This window comes from Myxocyprinus asiaticus, chromosome 27, assembly GCF_019703515.2.
Source record: "Myxocyprinus asiaticus isolate MX2 ecotype Aquarium Trade chromosome 27, UBuf_Myxa_2, whole genome shotgun sequence".
In the NCBI taxonomy this organism is placed as follows: Eukaryota; Metazoa; Chordata; class Actinopteri; order Cypriniformes; family Catostomidae; genus Myxocyprinus; species Myxocyprinus asiaticus.
This window is the reverse complement of record NC_059370.1, coordinates 36,386,159-36,407,117: the sequence shown is the minus strand read 5'-3', so window position 1 is coordinate 36,407,117 and position 20,959 is coordinate 36,386,159. Positions and strand designations below refer to the sequence as shown.

Here is a 20,959-nt window from a genome sequence, read left to right as displayed (position 1 = left end):
TTTTTTCATACTTTTCCATGAAAAAAAAAAATAGCTTACAGCACCTTCAAGGTACATGGTTTCCTTGGACACTATATTGTGCAAGTTTTTTTGTTACTTTGTTTACCCTCTACAGATCTTGGTAGACCCACTCATGCACACAAAAAAAAATCATAAGAGACCCTCATTGTTGTGAAAGTGTTTGAGCAACATTTAATACTTTCATATTTTTTTTATCATCCACCATAAGTAAACTCATTCTTTTTTGCAATAATATATTCAGTACTTTCCCTTTATGTATTATCATAGTCATCAATACTCATAATTTATATTCACATTTTCATCAGTATCATTATACAATGAAGTTGAAATTCTGAAGACCTTTTATCACTCAAAAGACAGTAAAACGGAGAGAATATCCAATTTTCATGCCGGGTTCCTTATTTCATTCCTTATTACTCCTTCTGTTTCTCTTCTCTCATGAATTGCTTCTGTCTTAGCACACACACGCACTCTCCCCGATTCCTCTTTCTATGCCATCTTTATTATTTTGGAAAAGAAATAAAGAGCGATGAATCTAGAAGAAGAATAATTTAACACTGCAGAAAAAAAACAAAAAAAAAAACACAACCGATAATTTATCCCTTTAAACCCACATCTAGCATTGCTACAGTTACTTCTCTGTGAGAGACAGCTGCAGTATCCTCTCCAGCTCTTCCTCCTCTTCCCTCCTCTTCCTTTAGGGAACAAATAAAAGAAATGGTATTAGCTGATACAAATAAGGAAACACACAAGCTCTGTTTCAAACCTAGCGAGCCGCCTCGCTGTTTACTGTCTACATATGCAACTACCTTCTCCGGCAACATCCTGTCATGAAACTTAAATGAACGATCTGGAATTCTTTACATAGGCAGCAAGTCTACATGGCTTACAAACAGTTCTCTTTATGTGACACGCACGAGAGAGGTGACAAATGATTCCAGTACCTATCTAACTCCTCTTGTTCTCTGCATGAAAGCTCCATTGCGATGCGTAGCTGTTCATCAAAACTGGTGGCCACAGCAAACGCCCCTGGCGCTCGAGGCTCAGTCAATGAGCTGTAACATGGAGGCGAGTTGAGGGTGGGGTCAGGTGGGGAAAGCGGTTGGCCATCCGACTCTCCACTCTCCCCTCCAGCCAGTGATAAAGACAGAGATTCCTGAATCGCCCTGTCAGACATAGAAAACGACCAATAAAATGTAATAACCGTCAAATATGCGCATCCTCACACTCAACGCTGCACATCAACACACCTCTCAAGCTGAGAGTCTTCCTCATAAAGTGGAGGCTGAGAAACTGGACGAGTGTTAGTGAGAGCCTCCCATATGGTCACCTACAGAGAGGGACAGGAAAGAAAGAAAATGAGAGTGAGTGGAAAACAGTGGCGGAAATGAAGCAAAGTGGATCTCTGCTAATATTTTAGTATTGACTGTGTAAAACCACACTGCAGCTCTGACTGTTATAGAGGAGTTACAGTGCAGAAAAAAAGCAGGTAAGTGATAGAAAACATGATTTGAGATTTAATTATATGACTATGGTGGCCACAGATTGATGTAAACCAGGGCTAATACAATACATACTTTAAGAGTGGAACAATACCTGGTCACTCTCTGTTCCTGCATCCAGCAGGCTCTGTTGTATGGCGAACTGAAGTAAATTATCATCCTCGTCTCTCATTGGCTCGCTGCGGCCTGGGCCAAGTGTGGTGTATTCTGGGGGAGGTTCAAACACAGACGGGTCCACTTCACACTGCAGGGGGGGTGGTGTCTCACCTGAGAGCAGTGGGGTGAGAGTGAATGACCAGCACAATTGCAGTTATCCGTACCTAACAGGTGAACAAGAGGAGTCCATACCAGCTTCTGTGGTTTCTTGTGGCAATTGTACAGTAACAGAACTAACTGGTTCATCACATCCACAAAGATTGCTGAATGTTACACGAGCATTTAACACATGGAACAGAGGAATTTCTAAGGAAGTACAAAAGCACAAAAGTGTTAAGATAATACAATTATTAAGAATGCTTTGAAAATATTGAAAGGGATAGTTGTCCAAATATGAAAATTCTGTCATAACTTACTCAACCTCATGTCATTCCAACCAGTATGACATTCCTCTGTGGAACATCTGTCACCATTCACCGCCTCTTTTTTTTAAACACCATATTTTGCAACGCAGAAGCAAGCGGTTGCATTTCCAGCAAGTGTGGCAAAGTTCCGCTGTCACTGACCGCAATGTAAATAACAAGAAGGATAATAAGACCAGAATTTAGAGATACGGGCTTATAAACTATCACACAACCTCAGGATGTACAGCAGAATAATATCCTAATGTCGGATAATTTTCTAACGTCGGCATTTACAGTAAAAGAGTAAGTAGATCCTTCACTTGTTGCTGTGTGTTGTACTGAGGAGACAATAATAAAATCTGCTTCTTACTTTAACAAGAGCGTGATGATGCAGTGTTTCTTGTCTCCATGTAAACCTTCTATTCATATGTTCCTGCATAACCTCCAATGATGCTTTTATTTATTTGCTGAATGCGAGACCTGCGAGTCTGTTTACTATACACCGAATAGAAAGAATGTTTTCAGACAAGAAAGGAGAGAATAATGTGTATTATTTTGCCAAGATAATACGAGATGCAATTTTGGTGCAATGAAAGTTGAAGATGCATTGAGTCAAGCTCCTTTTTCCCCCAGCTGCTTTCTCCTCTTTTTCTCAATTTTTCTCCTGATTGCATGTAAAGTTTCTGGTAGCCGTGTGGATGGAGCTGACTGTCCATTTCAGTGCCTGGTCTCTTATCAATTCTGCCTGTGCAACAGTGCGTCTAGAAACAATGGCAAAATGCGATAAACTGTAAAACTATATGCGCTCCGAACCAATGTGAAAATGATATTTTGACATACACTCACCGAGCACTTTATTAGGAACACCTGTACACCTACTTATTCATGTGATTATCTAATCAGCCAATCATGTGGCAGCAGTACAATACATAAAATCATGCAGATATGGGTCAGGAGCTTCAACTATTGTTCACATCAACAATCAGAATGGGGAAAAAATTTGATCTCAGTGATTTAGACCGTGGCATGATTGCTGGTGCCAGACGGGCTGGTTTGAGTATTTCTGTAACTGCTGATCTCCTGGGATTCACGCACTACAGTCTCTAGAGTTTACTCAGAATGGTGCCAAAAACAAAAAACATCCAGTGAGTGGCGGTTCTGTGGACAGAAATGCCTTGTTGATGAGAGAGGTCAACAAAGAATGGTCAGACTGGTTTGAGCTGACAGAAACGCTACTGTAACTCAGATAACCACTCTGTACAATTGTAGTGAGCAGAATAGCATCTCAGAATGCAAAGCATGTCGAACCTTGAGGCGGATGGGCTACAACAGAAGACCACGTTGGGCACCTGATTAGGACCATAGTGCTCCTAAAAAAAAAGTGCTCTGTGAGAATATATTGCCAGCCTACAATATAAAGCAACATAAATTAGTATTTTTGTAATGCTGAAATAGCTAGAGGTGGCTTATACCGGAAGCGGTCCACATTTAAGGTTGATAATGTTGAAAAATAAGGTGGATCCAATGAAGGTAAAAGGTGACTGAGGATATAATTTTGCCAAACAGCTCCCCCTTTGTGTTCCATGGAGGCAAGACAGTCATGCGGGTTTGTTAAAACATGGTGTCAAGTAAATGATGACAGAATTTCCATTTCTGGGTAAACTATCCCTGTAACATGTCCTTTCATTTCACCTATCTTTACAGGAAAGCCAGGTGGTAGGCGTAGAGTGATAAAGTCACGCAGCTTGGCAAAGTGGGCGTTAGAAATGGCCATGAGGTCAATGATGGGCGTCACCTGCTCAGCCAATGAGAGAGGGTGAGCTTCACTTAACCATAGATTGGCCTTAAACCTAAAATAAAATAGAGGTAGATAGAGTTACTGAAACATGCTACACATATTCTGGGCAGTACAGAAACCTGGACAAAAAGTGTTCAAATCAAAGCACTTTAAGGTTGCTATAGTGACAGTACTTTTGCACTTTGCTGGTAAGTTCAATGGGCCGCCCAATGTCTCTGCCATTCAGATTAAACTCTACATCAAAGTACTCCTCTGCTGTGATTGCCGTTGGATTATGGGGACTAGCGCATTGAGACACCTGACTCTACAAACACAATAAACAGAGTAATCAGTGTTGTCAAGATATAAATAAAGTATCAACACAGTCACAAACCAATTCTGTCATCAGTAAGCACTGTATTGTAAAAGCCACCTTGAGAGCACACAAATACAATCATTTAAGTGAGATATAAGAGTACTTTAATGATGAATGAAAAACAAGTTCACTGTTAAACATGAAGAATCCAATACAAGTCTTGTCATCCCAACAGAGTGAATCAATAAAGTCAATCAACCAACCATAACCAATTAATTTCCATGACATTTCCCATGACCTTTTCAGGCATTTGTGATTACTGTATATATATTTAAAACAATATTTTTGATTGAGACAGATTTGCAAATCTACATTTACACCGATTTGTGGACTAAGACTTAGACTAATTAATTGAAAAGAACTGACTCGAAAGAAGGATTCACTGACAAATGTGGCAAAAATGTTAAGATTCCCTGACATTTCCCAGGTTTTCCATGACAATTCAAGCCAGACCTTCTAGTAGTAAGCAAGATGTTACTCACTCCAGTACTAGAGATGTGCTGCTCAGCAATACCGAGGAAAGACTGAAGAGGAGTTCTTGACCCTGACAATGGAAAAGAGGACAGGAGTGAGTGTGTAGCGGTTAAAATGAAAGTGCAGGAGGGAAATAAAAATGTTAATATATAGGCTACAAGTGATTTCAAATAGCTTACTATTGCATTCTTAAATTAAAACTTAGCATAGACACTAACTCTGCACATTTTACTATCTGTATGGGTGAGTTTGTGTACCTTTACTCCTAGATTTGTCTTGATCAGAGAGGTGTTCTGTCCGAGAACGTGTCACTAACTCCACATTACTGGCACTGTAAACCTATAGATGCAAGTCACATTAATAAAGAACAAATACAACTGTTCACAGTGAATTATTCAGTATGCTACAATGGCATTACTCAATGCAATGATTGAATCATATGACTATTTATCCTTTACATTAAAGAGAGTTCACCCAAAAATGAAGCTTCTCTCATTATTTACTCATCCTCATGATATCCCAGGTGTGTATGACTTCCTTTCTTCACCAGGACACATTTGAAGAAAAACAGAAAAATATCTTAGCTCAGTATGTCCTTAAAATGCAAGTGGATGGTGATTCAACTTTTGAAGCTCCAAAAATCACAGATAGTCAGTATAAACGTCATCGATACGACTCCAGTGGTTAAATTAATGTCTTCTTCACAAGCAGGTGAAGATCACGCCATTTCTTGTGTGATGTATTCACTTTGCCATGTTATGGACGTAATATCACATTCTCCTCTCAGTTGAGACATCAGGATAAGCACACAAACACACCACTGTGAGTAAAGAAACCGAAATTAACAGATCTAAACCAAAACATACAAAGCTTTAAAAACAGCGCTGCTCTTCCATGCGAGTCGCACATGCCTCATCTCTCACGTGTTTCACGTGCCAATGCGATTACATCACACGCGCATTCTGCGGCTGACCGGAAGCATGATTTAGAGTTAAAAAAATAACTTAAATATGGATCTTTTTTTGCACCAAAAGCGATCATGCCGCTTTAGAAGACATTAATTTAACAACTGGAGTTGTATGTGTGGTGATGTGTAGTCATTTCTATTACAACCACTAGATGGCAGTAGATACACGAATGAGAGTTTCCTCCTTTTGGGAGTAAGAATGGGAAAATCCAAAATCAGGTCCATGGGGCTGGCAACCCGGGAACCTGGACTCAAAGCCCCCCGAACCTGTACATCAGGCAGGCTGCTTTCTTTTGGAGTCGGACGGGGTTGGGGGGTTTCTTGGACGCAGCAGCAGCAGAGGACATTTTACCCCAGGGCTTGGGGAGGGGTGGGTTGGGCTGCTGACTAGGCTGCTTGTTGGTGGGTTTAGGTCGGGCAGCACTGTGGTAAAAACAACCAGTAGTCAGGGCCTGGGCAGGCTGTACAGTGGGTGCCTGGTGGGGTGCAGATTTTCTGGGAAGGCACAATTTAAAAGCCTTGTCGTCCTCCTCTTTGTCGTCGCAGAGCTGCTACATGAGGGCGACAGCCAGACCAAAAAGAGCTTGTCCAGTTTCCACTGGGGTTCCCGCAATGCACCTCTTCTCGCTGTCGGGCAGACCGGAGAGATTCAGCCACAGTGCGCGTTCACCCGTGGCAGATAGAGCCAAAGCATGGCTGGAGGCTTTAACAGCCTGACGAGCTGACGAGGTCATTGACCGTGAAAATTTACTTCCACAACGTGGGTGAAGGGGAGCCTTTCTCCAAATGTTTACCCATATCTTCCATGAGTTCAGCCTGGAAAGAAGGGAGGAAACATTTAGAGCTCGAACAGCGAGAACCAACGCTCTGTACGAGCCCTGAAAAATCGAGGCAGAGAAGAGGTCCATCTTGTTAGGGAGGGTGGGCTTAGGGAGGGCAAGCAAACCTCCCTGCGAGGGATTAAGGTGTCTAGCTATTGATGGTTCGATGGTGGGGAGCGCTGCCATATCCTTCACCTCCAAGCCGGCAAGACCGTGCTTAAGGTCAAGCGGGTCTCTCCAATAGTGCTTCATGTGCTTCACGCACACAGGAAGGACGGGCAGGAGCTGTGTTCTCGGGCCGGGCGGCGGCCCCAACAGCTTTCAGTCATAAACATTCCTCTCCTGATCGGCAGCATTTTAGAGGGCCAGCCATTCGATGTTGAGCCAGCTCACTCACACACCTCGAGGAGGGTGGCATGCGACAACACCGCCGAACCACTGACTGGCTGAATCTGGGCTGATGGGATGGCCTCCTCCTCATCCGAGCACTCCAGCACAGCGTCGTCATCTTCCCCAGAGCCGGGAGACTCGTGCACTAAGGAAGAAACACCAGGGAGGGAAGTTTCTTTGAGTAAAGAAGCCTCAATTTGGTCAGCCCAACTGAGAGAAGGCAAAGTCTGGGAGGCCCCCAGAGTTGCAGCGTCATTGAAAAAAACTGCAAGCTGACCAGAACTACTTTGGCAGTCACACCTGACAAAGGCAGATCCAAAGATGTGTCCTTCTGCAAACTGTTGAGTGAGAACAAAATGTGAAAACCAGTCAAGCTGTGAGTATTCTGCATAGAGGTCCCGAAAAGCAAATGTCAACTGAGGAAAGTAGCGTGTACAGGTCCTTTTATGCCCTCAGGTAAGGGCGGGGCCTTATGGCAACATTGGAAATGCGCTCCTGTCTGTCAAGCCAGACTTAGTGCAATTGGATGCTTCGTCAGAGGTCAGATGCGTATGGCCTTCCCATAGGTGGATCTCTAACACGAGATGATGAAAGAAAACAAAGAGCTACACTGAGGCCAGAAAAGAATTAATTCAATTGTAAACGATGTGGAACAGAGCATCAACCAAAGCAATGTCCTGCAAATGGAAAGAGATGTGCAAAATGTAAAGGTATGAATCATTTCACCAAGCAGTGCTTCACCAAGAATAAATTCAAAATCAACAACAAATGTGCATCCTGTTGAAGAGACAGATTTGTCTGAAACGTTTTTGTGGGCATGATCAATGGTGATGCAGAAAAGACTGAAACAAAGAGGCAGAAATGTTCAGTGATTCCAATGTGAACAGTGCGTCTAAAGACAAGTGGATTATAGCCTTACAAATTAATGGAATCTTTGTCTCATCCGAACTTGATACTGTAGCCAAAGCCAACCTAATCAGCACCAGTGATATAAAAGCATGAGTCCCAAACCCTGTATTCAGAAGAATCCTGTGTCACTGAAAGCCTACAAATGGACAAAACATAGAAACTCAAGGTGTATGCAGACTCAAAGTATCTGTCAGAAATACAATTCATCACATGCTCTTTGTTGTAGTCCCAGATGACCACCACTCTCTCCTTGGTGATAAAGCCTGTGAAGATTTAGGCCTGGTTAAGAGAGTCTACTGCATTAACAGTCATAATGTGGAAATTGCACAGCAAGAAACTGCAAATGACATTGTGTTCAAATTTAATGATGTGTTCAAAGATTTTGGAGGTCTTCCATTTACCTACAAGTTTCAACTCAAAGATGATGCACAGCCAGTAATTCATGCACCAAGAAGAATCTCTGCACCGCTGAGATTCAAACTGAAACAGGAGCTGGATAACATGACAACTCTAGTTGTCGTCAAGAAAGTAGTGGAACCAACAGATTGGGTAAACTCCATGGTCTGTGTTAAAAAGAAAAATGGAGATCTGAGAGTATGGATGGATCCTCGAGATTTAAATGTGAACACACAAAGAGAACATTATCAGATTCCCAAGCGTGAAGAGATAAGTGAGATGACTGGCGCACAGTACTCCAGTAAGCTGCAAATGACATTGTGTTCAAAGGTTTTGGAGCTCTTCCATTTACCTACAAGATTCAACTCACCACTATGGATATATGCCATTTGGACAATATGCATTCCTGAGACTCTCCTGTGGCATAGATTTCAGAAGCTGAAACTTTCATCGTGCCATGGAGAACATCATCGAAGGACTGGATTGAGTTTGTCTATGTGGATGGCATTATTACATGGGGATCATCCATGCAAGAGCATAATGAGAGACTTTTGAAGTCGTTTCAGAGAATTAGAAAGTATGGACTGAAACTAAACAAAGCAAAATGTCAGTTTGGTGTCACTGAGTTTACTATTTTAGGTGACAAGCTGTCCAGACATGGTGTTGAGCCTGACAGAGGCATACTCCAGGCAATCTTGCACGTGCAGAGTCCTGTAATCAAGAAAGGTGTCATGAGGATCATGGGAATGGTGAATTTCATTGGGGAATTTATACCAAATCTCTCTGCAAAAACAGCAAACCTCAGAGAACTGTTGAATCACAAAACTGAATTCAAATGGACAAGCATGAACAAGAGTGGAAATAGCTCAAGTAAATTTTGACAACAGAACCTGTTCTAACCTACTTCAATCCATCCAAGAAAATCGAAATCTCCAAAGATGCATTAAAAGATGGTTTAGGCGGTGTCTTACTCCAAGCAGATGCTGAAAACTGTAAACCAGTAGCCTATGCATCAAGGACAATGACTCACAATGATACACAATGATATGAATGCACATATGCTCAGAATGAGAAAGTGTGTCTTGGATTTGTCTTTGGATTTGAAAGATTCCATGATTATGTGTATGGCTTACCATCATCCACAGCACAAACTGACCACAAGCCTTTAATTGCCATCATTCGGAAAAATTTGAATGAGATCACCGCGCAATCAATTTTTGATGATGAGATTATAGAGATTAGACTTCGAGGTAGTGTACACTCCAGGGAAATACATCATCCTACCAGATGCATCTCATGCACTATCAATGTGTGAGTCGAACAATGTGAGCTCTACAGAAATTGATGTGGAAATGCATGTAAATCCGGTTGTAGAAGAACTTCCAAAGTCTGATCCAAACAGATAATTGAGGAAACAGCAAAAAATCCAGTGCTGCAGAATGTGATTTCAAACCTGAACAATGGCTTGGCTAAAGACTCATGCAAGCAATTCTACAATGTCAGAGCTGAGCTCAGTATAGCAAATGGTCTACTGAGGCAGAGCAGAATTGTAATTCCACAAGTGCTAAGAAAAGAAATGCTCAAAAGGATACACGAAAGACATCTTGGCATGGAGAATTGCAAAAGGAGATCCAGAGATTCAATTTATTGGCCTGGAATTAATGCAGACATTGAGAAAATAGTCAGTGTATGTGAAATTTGTCAAAATAAAACAAGCAAAGTATCCATGGTAAAAAGTGGTTACCGACCTATTTTATCTCGATGGGAAGGATTACCTGCTGGTAGTTGATTACTTTTCCAGCAATCCAGAAATAGCTCAGCTGTCCAATGCTTCAAGTAAATGTGTCATACAGCACATGAAATTCATATTTGCCAATAGAGCAATGCAGATCCATATCTAGCTCTGAGTTATAAAGCATCTCCTCTACAACATGGTGCATCTCCTGCTGAACTTTTGATGGGAAGGAAGATAAGAATTACACTTCCACACAGCAAAGACACAAGACAAAGCACAATACAAATCAAGGCAGTGAAACAGAAACAAAGCTCTACAAAAAAGACAGAAGGCAAACTATGACAAACAAGAAAGCTGAATCCTTTGTCAAAAAATGACTCAGTGAGATTTGGAGATTCAAGCAACTGGAACAGAAAAGCTGTTGTTCTAGAAGAAGTGAATCTTGATCACACACAGTCAAGCCACAGAATGGTAAAGTTTTAAGAAGGAATCGCATAAGTCTTATGTCTTAAGACATCAGAAACAAACCAGACATTGAAGAATCATAAGGGTGAGGAAGTTCCAGTCTCATCTCAAGAAACACTGACTATGAGCACACAGATTTCTTCATCTTATCAGCACAACAATACTCATCCTGTAGTGACAAGTGATCAAACTGCGTTAAGAAGATCATTACGTACCATAAAGAACCCTGACAGGCTAGATTTATGAATACTTATACTAAAAGTATTAAGTAACATATTTGGTTGTGACATTGATATGTTTAGTCATTACAAGATTTAATTTGTTTCTATACAAATGTTCTGAAAGTAAAAAAAAAAAAAAAATATTTGTTTACATTTTATACTTCAGAGAAAATGGGATGTGGTGATCGGTAGTCATTTCTATTACAACCACTAGATGGCAGTAGTGTCTGACAGCAATCAGAGTTTCCTAGAACTGATCAGAAACAAACAAGAAGAATACAGAAAGACATGCAATACATGTGATGATGCCCTTGTTAAGAATAAATGAGACTGCATGTGAGTTTTCTTAGTGTGTTTATTCAGTAAACACTACAGTATGGATGACGTTTATGCTGACTATCTGTGATTTTTGGAGCTTCAAAAGTCGAATCACCATCCACTTGCATTTCAAGGACCTACTGAACTAAGATATTTTTCAAATGTTCTTCAAATGTGTTCTGGTGAAGAAACAAAGTCATCCACATCTAGAATATCATCAGGATTAGTAAATGATGAGAATGTTCATTTTTGGGTGTACTATCCCTTTAAGAGTGTTTTAACAGAACATTTTTATGCAAGAGATCTTAGGACCAGAAATGCTTGGGAACTAGTGATGGTGAAAAAACGTTTAATAGCTAGAAAAAACACATTTTGCGACTCCTAATTTGCTACTAATGATCAAATATCCAGTAACACTTTACAATAAGGTTCTATTCATTAACATTAGTTAATGCATTAGGTAGCATGATCTAACGATGGACAATATTTTCTTTGCGATACTTTTTATTAATCTTGATTTGTTAATTTATGAAATTCAATTGTTCATTGTTAGTTCATGTTAGTTCATAGTTCATTAACTAATATTAAAGCATACAACTTTTCATTTTAACAATGTATACATGTACATTGAAATTAACATTACCCAAGATTAATAAGTGCATTGTTAGTTCATATTAACTAATGTACTTAGCTAATGTTATTAAATACAACCTTATTGTAAAGTGTTACCTAGTATCCATATAAACACTTTTTAGGAGCAACAACAAAAAATAAATAATTTGACAATGACCTACGTCATGACTTAGGGCACTAGTCATTCTCTGGGGAAAAATACATTTAAATGGCAGCAGACTCACCTTTGCTTCATATCCACTGACGATCTCTGTCTTCTCTGAGCGCCATCCCCAAATCCCAGACTTATTTCTACAGTCATGAAGAACAGGGAATTAATGTGTGATTCCATACAGACTTACAGAGTAATTAATAAATCTCTGAAAAAGCTTTTTTATGTGGGCCTGTCTGTATTGCATGTAGTTGATGAACCTAAGAGAGTTTGTCTCTTCAAGAAAAGAAAAAAAAAAGCACTTCACTGTGTGTACTTCTCACCTCTCAGGAGGCAATAGGTATTATGTAATTCTTCTGAAAGGCAATGCAGATTGCATTGAGGTCCGTGTTTCTGTACCTCTCAAATGCAATGTTGCGTGTGTTCAGATGAGTGGACACTATAGGAGAGGTGAGTCTCTGAGCCGTGTTCTCCTGTGATGGCAGCATGGCGGCCAGAAGGGATGGAGTGTCGTGTGGGGACAGAGACAGTGGTTCCGTATACACCACCTGCTTCTCGTGGTCCACCTCCATCACCATGGCACCACTCTCTACATGATACACAAAAGTTTGCACCATTAAATATATGCAAGTGTTTCATCAGTAGATCCTACCTGTGTGTGGGTTACAGACTCACCTCCACCTTTAAATATGTAGCTGCGGCGTCCCTTAAGCCAGGTCATGTGCTCAAATCCCAGTAAAGTGGTGTCAACCCTCAAACATGAACCACTTTTCCATACACGATACACATCACTTGGACAGACCTTAGACACTAGAGGCACTTAGCAAAGGAGAGAGAGAGACAAATGAGTGTCAGGAGCAGCTGTCTGCAGGAGCTGTCCATATCTGTGGTGCTGAAATGGTTAAAGCTACAATTCAGGGGCCAGTTGCATAAACATAGCCAAGACTTCATTTAACAATTAGTCTGACTAGCTAAAGATGCCAGAGAAAGCCTGTTGCATAAAACAAGCTCACAGCTGTCTGTAGTAAGACAGTCTAATTCGCACTGCATTGTAGGAAATGTAAGACACTGAACAGCTGCATCCAAAACAAGGAAAATGCTGCCTCCGGAGGCTGTATATGGAGGTAGGAAGGGACCAATGCACGTCCGAATCCAATGTTCGTCACATCCTGTCTACTGAGATACCTTCATTTGATTGATTTTTAAAAGCAGCATAGATGTATCCTCCGCTGCCTATGAAATTCCACAGTTCCACAACGTTTGAGCTGAAGAAAAAAATGGCGGCCGAAGAGGCAGTTGTTAGCCAATTTGTGTATAAATGTATTTTTTTATTCACTTTTCCAACTTCTGATTCCATTTCTAGCAAGAAAGTAGTATTGAGGTTATTAAATATACACTTGGTTATCACCAAAACTCTTGATTTTGTTCTAGATTATTAGACCATTCAGTCCAACCGAACCACAATGAAGCAGATGCGTTACCTTTAGTGGACATTGGCGTTAATCAGTTTCTGGTATCCAAGCAACAATGCATGCTGCCTCATTAGCCTGTCCGAAACCATTTTCTGGAGGTACCTTCGTACGCAAACGCTGTCTGTTGAGTCACTGACTGATAGGGCAGTGAGGCAACAAGACAGCTACCTTTGGTTTCGGACGCAGCCAACGATTTAAAAAAAAAATAAAATCGCAGACTGTGGACACAATTCATTCGCTGAAAATATTTGCTTATTAGTGGAATACAATGCTTCAAAATTGATTCTAATGAACAAATTTAGTAATTTTAACCCAAATAATAAAAAACACAAGAAATTTTGTTACCATTGTAGAAGTCAAAGTCTTCTACTGAGACTCAACTCAAGCACCATTAAGACCTCAACTGAAGCCCCCACTGGCGCAGCTGACAAATATTTTCCATGGAAACATGGAATGTAAACAAAAGTTAGCCTAGGGGTGTGCTGTCTTACATTTTGGTCTTAAATTAGATCGATCTAAGTTTTTATGCAACTGACTGAAAAAGTTAAGACCACAATTTTAGACAACTAACTAATAAGTCTAGTCTAAAAAGGTTTTATGCAACTGGCCCCTGGTTGTCAATGGTAAGACAGCTGTGATTTACAGTGACAGTGAAAAGGATTTGTGGCTTTGTGGTCCAAAACTTACCCCAGCTTGTAAATTCCCATTTCATCTCAACGTAGAAATCACGTGCCTGCAAAACCAGACAACATATTAATATGCTTTCAGAATAAATGTCTAAACTAAATAGTGTGTTTGGAGAGAAGATGGCAATTATGATAAATAATGTTCTCCCTCGTAAGTTCATGAGAGGTTTTTGGATCTATCCAAAATTTGGCTGATTAGCTTCTACAGTTAGCCCCTGCTGGTAGATGCCGTAATGACACCATTATGCAGAAAAAAATCATGTTTCTCTATTGAAGCTGTGTATTCTGACAATATTTTTTTTTTGTTGCAAGAAACATAAATCACAAAAAAAAAAAAAAAAAACATTTTATTAAAAGGAATATTCTAGGTTCAATACAAGTTAAGCTCAATTGACAGGATTTTTGGCATAATGTTGTGGCATAATTTTGACTCATCCCTATTTTTCTTTAGAAAAAAGTAAAAATTGAGGTTAAAGTGAGGTATTTAGTGAATGGGGCCAATCCGTAAACGTTAAAATACTCACTGTTTCAAAAGTATAGCCACAAGATGTAAACAATATGTGTTAACATGATTTTAGTGTGATGAAATCGCTTGGCCCCATTCTTTTCCATTGTAAGTGCCTCACTGTAACCTCGGTTTTTGCTTTTTTTAACGAAAAGGAGGGACAAGTCGAAATTATTTTTTGTAGTAAATCAACATTGTGCCACAAATGCTATCGACTGAGCTTAACTTGGATTATTCTATATTCAGTGTATTCTTTTAAAGTTCTAAAGTTTTTGGGAGGCCTCATAACAGCATGAAATAGACTTTTTTCCCTGTCTGTGACAAAGTTTTAATATAGAGTGATCAGTCACATGTCATTTATGGCTAAGGTGATTGGTTAAATAATGTTTGTGCCTCTGACTACCCTTGAAACAAAGATGGCAACATCCAGGTCTAACACCTCTAAGGCTGCATGTAGCAGCTGAGCAACATCCTTTGAGATGAATGGGAATGCTAATAGCAGCGATGTACCCAATGAATATAAAATCCCTCCTTTGCTGCCATATGGATCAAAGATGACTTCATACAAGTGCATGCTGTCAAGCAATGTGTGTATCTGGATCACCTGTCTCAGTTTGCTCAGTAGCTCAGGAATACCAGCCAATCTCTCTGTGGCTCTTCTAAAGTCTCTGTATTGAAGGATCAGCTGCACCAACTCAGGGTCTCCAGTGCTCACTGCCTCCTGCAAAACTGCACACATAATTCAACACTGCCATCATCACCTGTGTGCATCCAAATGACATACTGAAGATGCACAGGCTGAATGAACTTCACGTTAACGAATTAGTTCACCTAAAAATGTATATTCTGTCATCATCTACTCACCCTCATGTCGTTCCAAACTTGTATGATTTTCTACCTTCTGTGGAACATAAAAGGAGATATTTGGCAGAATGTCCTAGCAGCTTTTTTCCATTTAATGAAAGTGAATGGAGGACTGGGGCTGCAAGCTCCAAAAAAGCATCATAAAATTTACATAAATTTAGTCAATATAACTTGTGTGCTATATTCAAAGTCTTCTCAAACCATACAATAGCTTTAGGTATGGAAAAGACAGACATTTAAGCCATTATTCACTTAAAATTTTGCCTTCTGCTGCAGCTCTCAAATCTCATTGGTGCTTGTGCGCATTCAAGCATGGCCTCAAGAAACAGTGCTTGGTTTAACAAAAATGATTACTGGTCACGAGACACATGAGCAGGGACTAAAAATTAAATTGTTTTCATTTTGGTTCGTTATGAGCAGAAACAGTATTTATTCATTCCAGTTCCTGCTTTCCGCCTCATTTCCAATTGGTAACCAGTTAGAATGAAATCAAAGAACGGTTAATAATGACAGTCCTCTGTGTGTGCAAAATAATGGGCTTGCCTCAACCAAAATAAGTGAAAATAAGCTATTTAATTTTCTTCCAATGTGGGTGAATTATTCGCATAGAAATCATAACAAGCAAAGTATAAAGTAGCCTATATAAAATAATGTCTTTTCCATAAATGTTTTCTTAAAGGTGCAGTATGTAAGATTCAGAAACCCTTGTTATTAATGACACCTGTGGCCGTTAAGTGAATTGCAGCCAGCTACCTGTTGCTTGCGCTCACGCACACACTCCATAGGTACGTGAGCGAGCGAGCATCGACCAAAACAATGGCATAGTGTACAAAGAGACTGAACGTGATTCACCAACATCATGCTGACAGATGAGGTAGCATAATTAAAATTACACAGTTATGATCGTTTTACTACAAACTTTGAAACTGCATATTATATTTGACTCTCCAGTGCTGGAACAGGGCTAAAACAAAGTGTGGATATAGGTCTGACTATGCGAGACTGTAGTTTGACGTAATCACTTTTCTTTGCAAGATTGGCTATCGTATAAATGCAGTCAATGTCGGTGTTAGCTGGCTAGCCAGCTTTATCAATAGCTGTTAGCTAAATTTGGTGGATGACAGTAGCTGTTTATAAAATAGACTGTACATTATAAATATGTTGACACAATTCAGTATTGATGTGATTCCATCACAACTGTCATTTTGATATATTAATTTGCTATTGTTTTATAATAATAGATTGTATATATTTTCTGTATAACCAAGTTACGTTACACTAATGAATGGAGCTTTTTGCATTATCTTGAACATTGTCTAGCATTCATTTCATGTGTTATTGTAGTTTAGCTAAAACTACACATATCAATCCTTATGGCACTATATTTCACATGCTTTGCAGTTATGTAAGCTTACCTGTCCAATAAGAAGAACACCAATTCAGGGTCGGTTTTGATCCCGAAAACTGAACGAAGGTCCCTCCAGGAATCAAATGCCCTGCTGATGTTCACTCTAGTTTTCGCTCGACCATGATCACGTTTTTCGCTTAGCCAGACTGGATTCAGTAGATAAATGTTTTGTTTGTTTTTGTTGGCTTACTCTGAGTTTGTGTAGGAGTCGGTGTTGTGCTGGGAGCCGGCCGTTTGCTGGATTCCATCTCTAAGATAACGTTACCTAGTATTGCAAACTCTTTGTTGTCGCTATTGAATAGCAGAAGAGAAGCACTGAGGCAAGGCTCTCGGGAGCGCACATAAACGTCACATCCCTTTGCATGAAAATCAATCTACAGGCTTTAATAGGCAACCTAGGAAGTCTGGGAAGGGCTCATTTTTTAAGTTAAAATGCAAATATTACATGAAAATTGTTACATATTGCACCTTTAACATTAATTATATCCCCAAAAATATTTAAAATCAAAAATCAATTAATAGCCATTAATCTCTCTCTCCTGCATGCATGTACATACTGCTTGTGCATGTTTGGACTAAATGTTATCTTATGTGGGCCGGATAATTTTATTTTAAACATTTAATCATTATTTAATATTTTTTTTTAATTATTTGTTTTCATTACAGATCTGCTTCTTGGTCAGAACCCGGCAGCATCAAATCTGTATAAATGCATCATACTGTATCTAATAATAATTCAGTGAAGTCTTGGAAACAACTGAGGAATGTACAGTGCATCCGGAAAGTATTCACAGCGCTTCACTTTTTCCACATTTTGTTATGTTACAGCCTTATTCCAAAATGGATTAAATTCATTATTTTCCTCAAAATTCTACAAACAATACCCCATAATGACAACATGAAGTTTGTTTGAAACCTTTGCAAATTTATTAAAAAAAAAAAAAACAAAAAACAAAAACACATGTACATAAGTATTCACAGCCTTTGCTCAGTACTTTGTGGAAGCACCATTGGCACCAATTACAGCCTCAAGTCTTTTTGAGTATGATAATACACGACGCTTGCCATTCAGGCCAAAGAGTTCAATATTTGTTTCATCAGACAAGAGAATTTTGTTTCTCATGGTCTGAGAGTCCTTCAGGTGCCTTTTGGCAAACTCCAGGCGGGCTGTCACGTGCCTTTTACTGAGGAGTGGCTTCCGTCTGGCCACTCTACCATACAGGCCTGATTGGTGGAGTGCTGCAGAGATGGTTGTTCTTCTGGAAGGTTCGCCTCTCTCCACAGAGAAATGCTGGAGCTCTGTCAGAGTGACCATCGGGTTCTTGGTCACCTCCCTGACTAAGCCCCTTCTCTCAGTTTGGCCGGGCGGCCAGCTCTAGGAAGAGTCCTGGTGGTTCCAAACTTCTTCCATTTACGGATGATGGAGGCCACTGTGCTCATTGGGACCTTCAATGCTGCAGAAATTTTTCTGTACCTTCCCCAGATCTGTGCCTCAATACAATCCTGTCTCGGTGGTCTACAGACAATTCCTTGGACTTCATGGCTTGGTTTGTGCTCTGACATGCACGGTTAACTGTGGGACCTTATATAGACAGGTGTGTGCCTTTCCAAATCATGTCCAATCAACTGAATTTACCACAGGTGGACTCCAATCAAGTTGCAGATACATCTCAAGGATGATCAGTGGAAACAGGATGCACCTGAGTTCAATTTTGAGTGTCATGGCAAAGGCTGTGAATACTTATGTACATGTGATTTTTTTCGTTTTTTATTTTTAATAAATTTGCAAAGGTTTCAAACAAACTTCTTTCACTTTGTCAATATGGGGTATTGTTTATAGAATTCTGAGGAAAATAATGAATTTAATTCATTTTGGAATAAGGCTGTAACATAACAAAATGTGGAAAAAGTGAAGCGCTGTGAATACTTTCCGGATGCACTGTACTTTTTACCTCAATATTTTTTTCTTGTATTTGGATTAACCTGCATGTATAAGTAGTAATTATATGTACGTAGTTGTCTAAAAGGTCTTCAGCATTTCACAGAAGGCTTCATCCACAATGTGCATTAAGGCAAAGAAATGTGTGATGCAACAGCTTCCTTCAGAATCAAAGCACATGCTTGTCATGTTCAACTAAAAAGAGAGAAGCCTCATTTATCTGAGCAACAGCAAGTGGTGTAATTCCAAAAATGTTCTGTGATAAACCATTTAGACTTTGGTTCCATTAAATAAAATGATCTGAATGAAACAAACTGGTTATTAACTGGTTACCAACATTTATAAATAACGTTTTCACTCCGAAACACTTCAAAGGGATTTCGTTCCCATTTTTGGTTATGTTCTGCAAAAAAAATCCATTCGTTTCTGAACGTTGGAACGGTTTCAGTCATTATAAGCATTGATGTACAATGTTAATTTTCTTTTTCTTTTTTTTTAACAAAACTTTGGTGCAAGCCACACAACAATGCTATTGTATGGATGCAGACTTGGAATAAGTCGACACTTTTATCGTGCTTTTTTGTCATTTTTGGAGCTCGAGAGCAACAGTGCCCGTTTACTCTTATTGTATGGAAAAGTGTAGTGAATTCTCTCATTTTGTGCTCTACGGAATAAAGACAAACTGGTCTGGAACGACATAAGGATGCGTAAATGATGACAGTATTTTCATCATAATTTAACGTTTTAAGTGATGCAATGTACCTGTCCATCCCTGTGTGTTGCAGTGTGTAGGATTTGCGTTGTGTCTGAGCAAGACGCGCGTGGACTCCAAGTGCCCGAGACACACTGACAGCTCGAGCGGCGTCCGCCCACGCGGATCCAGTCGCTCCAGCTCATGCTATAATACACACATTAAGACAAACAAACTCAGATTTATATAGGAAAAGCGCGCCAATTTAGATTCATAAACACACTAAAATACTCAATGTACCTGCTTTTTCTGAAGCTCTCGGTCCAGTTCTAGATACTGATTGTTCCACACCAGATAATGTAACGGAAACGCCTCTTCAGCCATTGCAATGATGTTGGATTAAAGTGTTTAGTTGTTGTTTTATTTTGCTTTATGCGGTTAAGGGTTATTTTTGGTCATTGAATATATATATATATATATATATATTTTTTAGGAGATGTCTGTTGAGCAGTGGTCACTTTGCATCTAAACAATCGGATGCACGAGCGTTTATTTACGGACAGTTAATTTCAATTGATTAAATAAAGCGGTCGAGATGTGTCGTTTAATCTGCTCAGTGAAATCATTCCCTCAGGACTACAGATATCTCATGTACACTCTTTACCGGCCTGACTCCTGTGTTATTTTGCTGTAAAAATCCCTCCGTTTGCTGAATATATGCTGCCAACAGCTGCTTAGCTAGCAAAGCTAAGTCAATATATCTGCCAGTCTTATATATATTTCCTCATTTAAAGCTAAAATGATTGCAGATCGATCGGTAAAAAATGTAACGGCGTTCCGTTAAATGATGTAAAATCGAGAGCATGGAGAAATTAGAGGATTATTTACTGCAAAGCATCTTTGAGTTAGCAGATAGCTTCCATCCCATCATACTCATCATCAGGCTACTGCTGCTGGTGGAGGAGCCCGCAGATGATGTTGTCACAACAAAAATCAGCCTCTGATATAGAAAATGATTTCTTGCCATCATATTCGAATCGGACTGTAAAGATCTGATGGAGAAAAATGCACATAACCAAGCGCAGAAAGCAAGCAAGCAGGGGCCTAATTCCCATCCATGTCCATGTGAAATATGCATTGGATGCAGGCTTGGCTGTGCTGCTGCCCTCCTCATGCGCCTGATAGTGGCTGAATGTCTAAACTCATCTGAGATCAGACAGAATCATGAGCTGAATGTATAAACTCACCTGAGATCAGACAGCATCCTGAGCTGAATTTATGAACTCATCTGAGATCAATCAGCATCATGTGCTGAATGTATAATCTCACCTGAGATCAGACAGCATCATGAGCTGAATTTATAAACTCACCTGAGATCAGACAGCATCATGAGCTGAATGTATAAACTCACCTGAGATCAGACAGCATCCTGAGCTGAATTTATGAACTCATCTGAGATCAGACAGCATCATGAGCTGAATGTCTAAACTCATCTGAGATCAATCAGCATCATGTGCTGAATTTATGAACTCATCTGAGATCAATCAGCATCATGTGCTGAATTTATGAACTCATCTGAGATCAATCAGCACCCTGAGCTGAATTTATGAACTCATCTGAGATCAGACAGCATCCTGAGCTGAATTTATGAACTCATCTGAGATCAGACAGCATCATT

At 39.8% G+C, this 20,959-nt stretch overlaps 1 protein-coding gene across 2 annotated transcripts; it reads right to left on the bottom strand.

The window, feature by feature from the left end:
- Positions 1-176: 176 nt before the first annotated feature.
- LOC127418238 (ankyrin repeat domain-containing protein 13D-like) lies at positions 177-20,526 on the bottom strand. Of its 2 annotated transcripts, XM_051658709.1 has the most exons (17): positions 19,582-20,526; positions 19,353-19,488; positions 15,244-15,280; positions 14,984-15,108; positions 13,876-13,921; positions 12,392-12,535; positions 12,116-12,305; positions 11,790-11,856; positions 4,968-5,049; positions 4,719-4,780; positions 4,055-4,185; positions 3,776-3,933; positions 1,872-1,985; positions 1,618-1,790; positions 1,272-1,351; positions 966-1,187; positions 177-716 (listed from the first exon to the last, which is right to left on the bottom strand). In XM_051658709.1, exons 2-17 carry the CDS (start codon positions 19,485-19,487, stop codon positions 653-655), a joined length of 1,830 nt encoding a protein of 609 aa, XP_051514669.1. In that variant the 5' UTR covers position 19,488; positions 19,582-20,526; the 3' UTR covers positions 177-652. The 2 variants fall into 2 exon arrangements, with proteins under 2 accessions (XP_051514669.1, XP_051514668.1); XM_051658708.1 differs by lacking the exon at positions 15,244-15,280 and having other exon boundaries at positions 19,582-20,513.
- Positions 20,527-20,959: the final 433 nt, after the last annotated feature.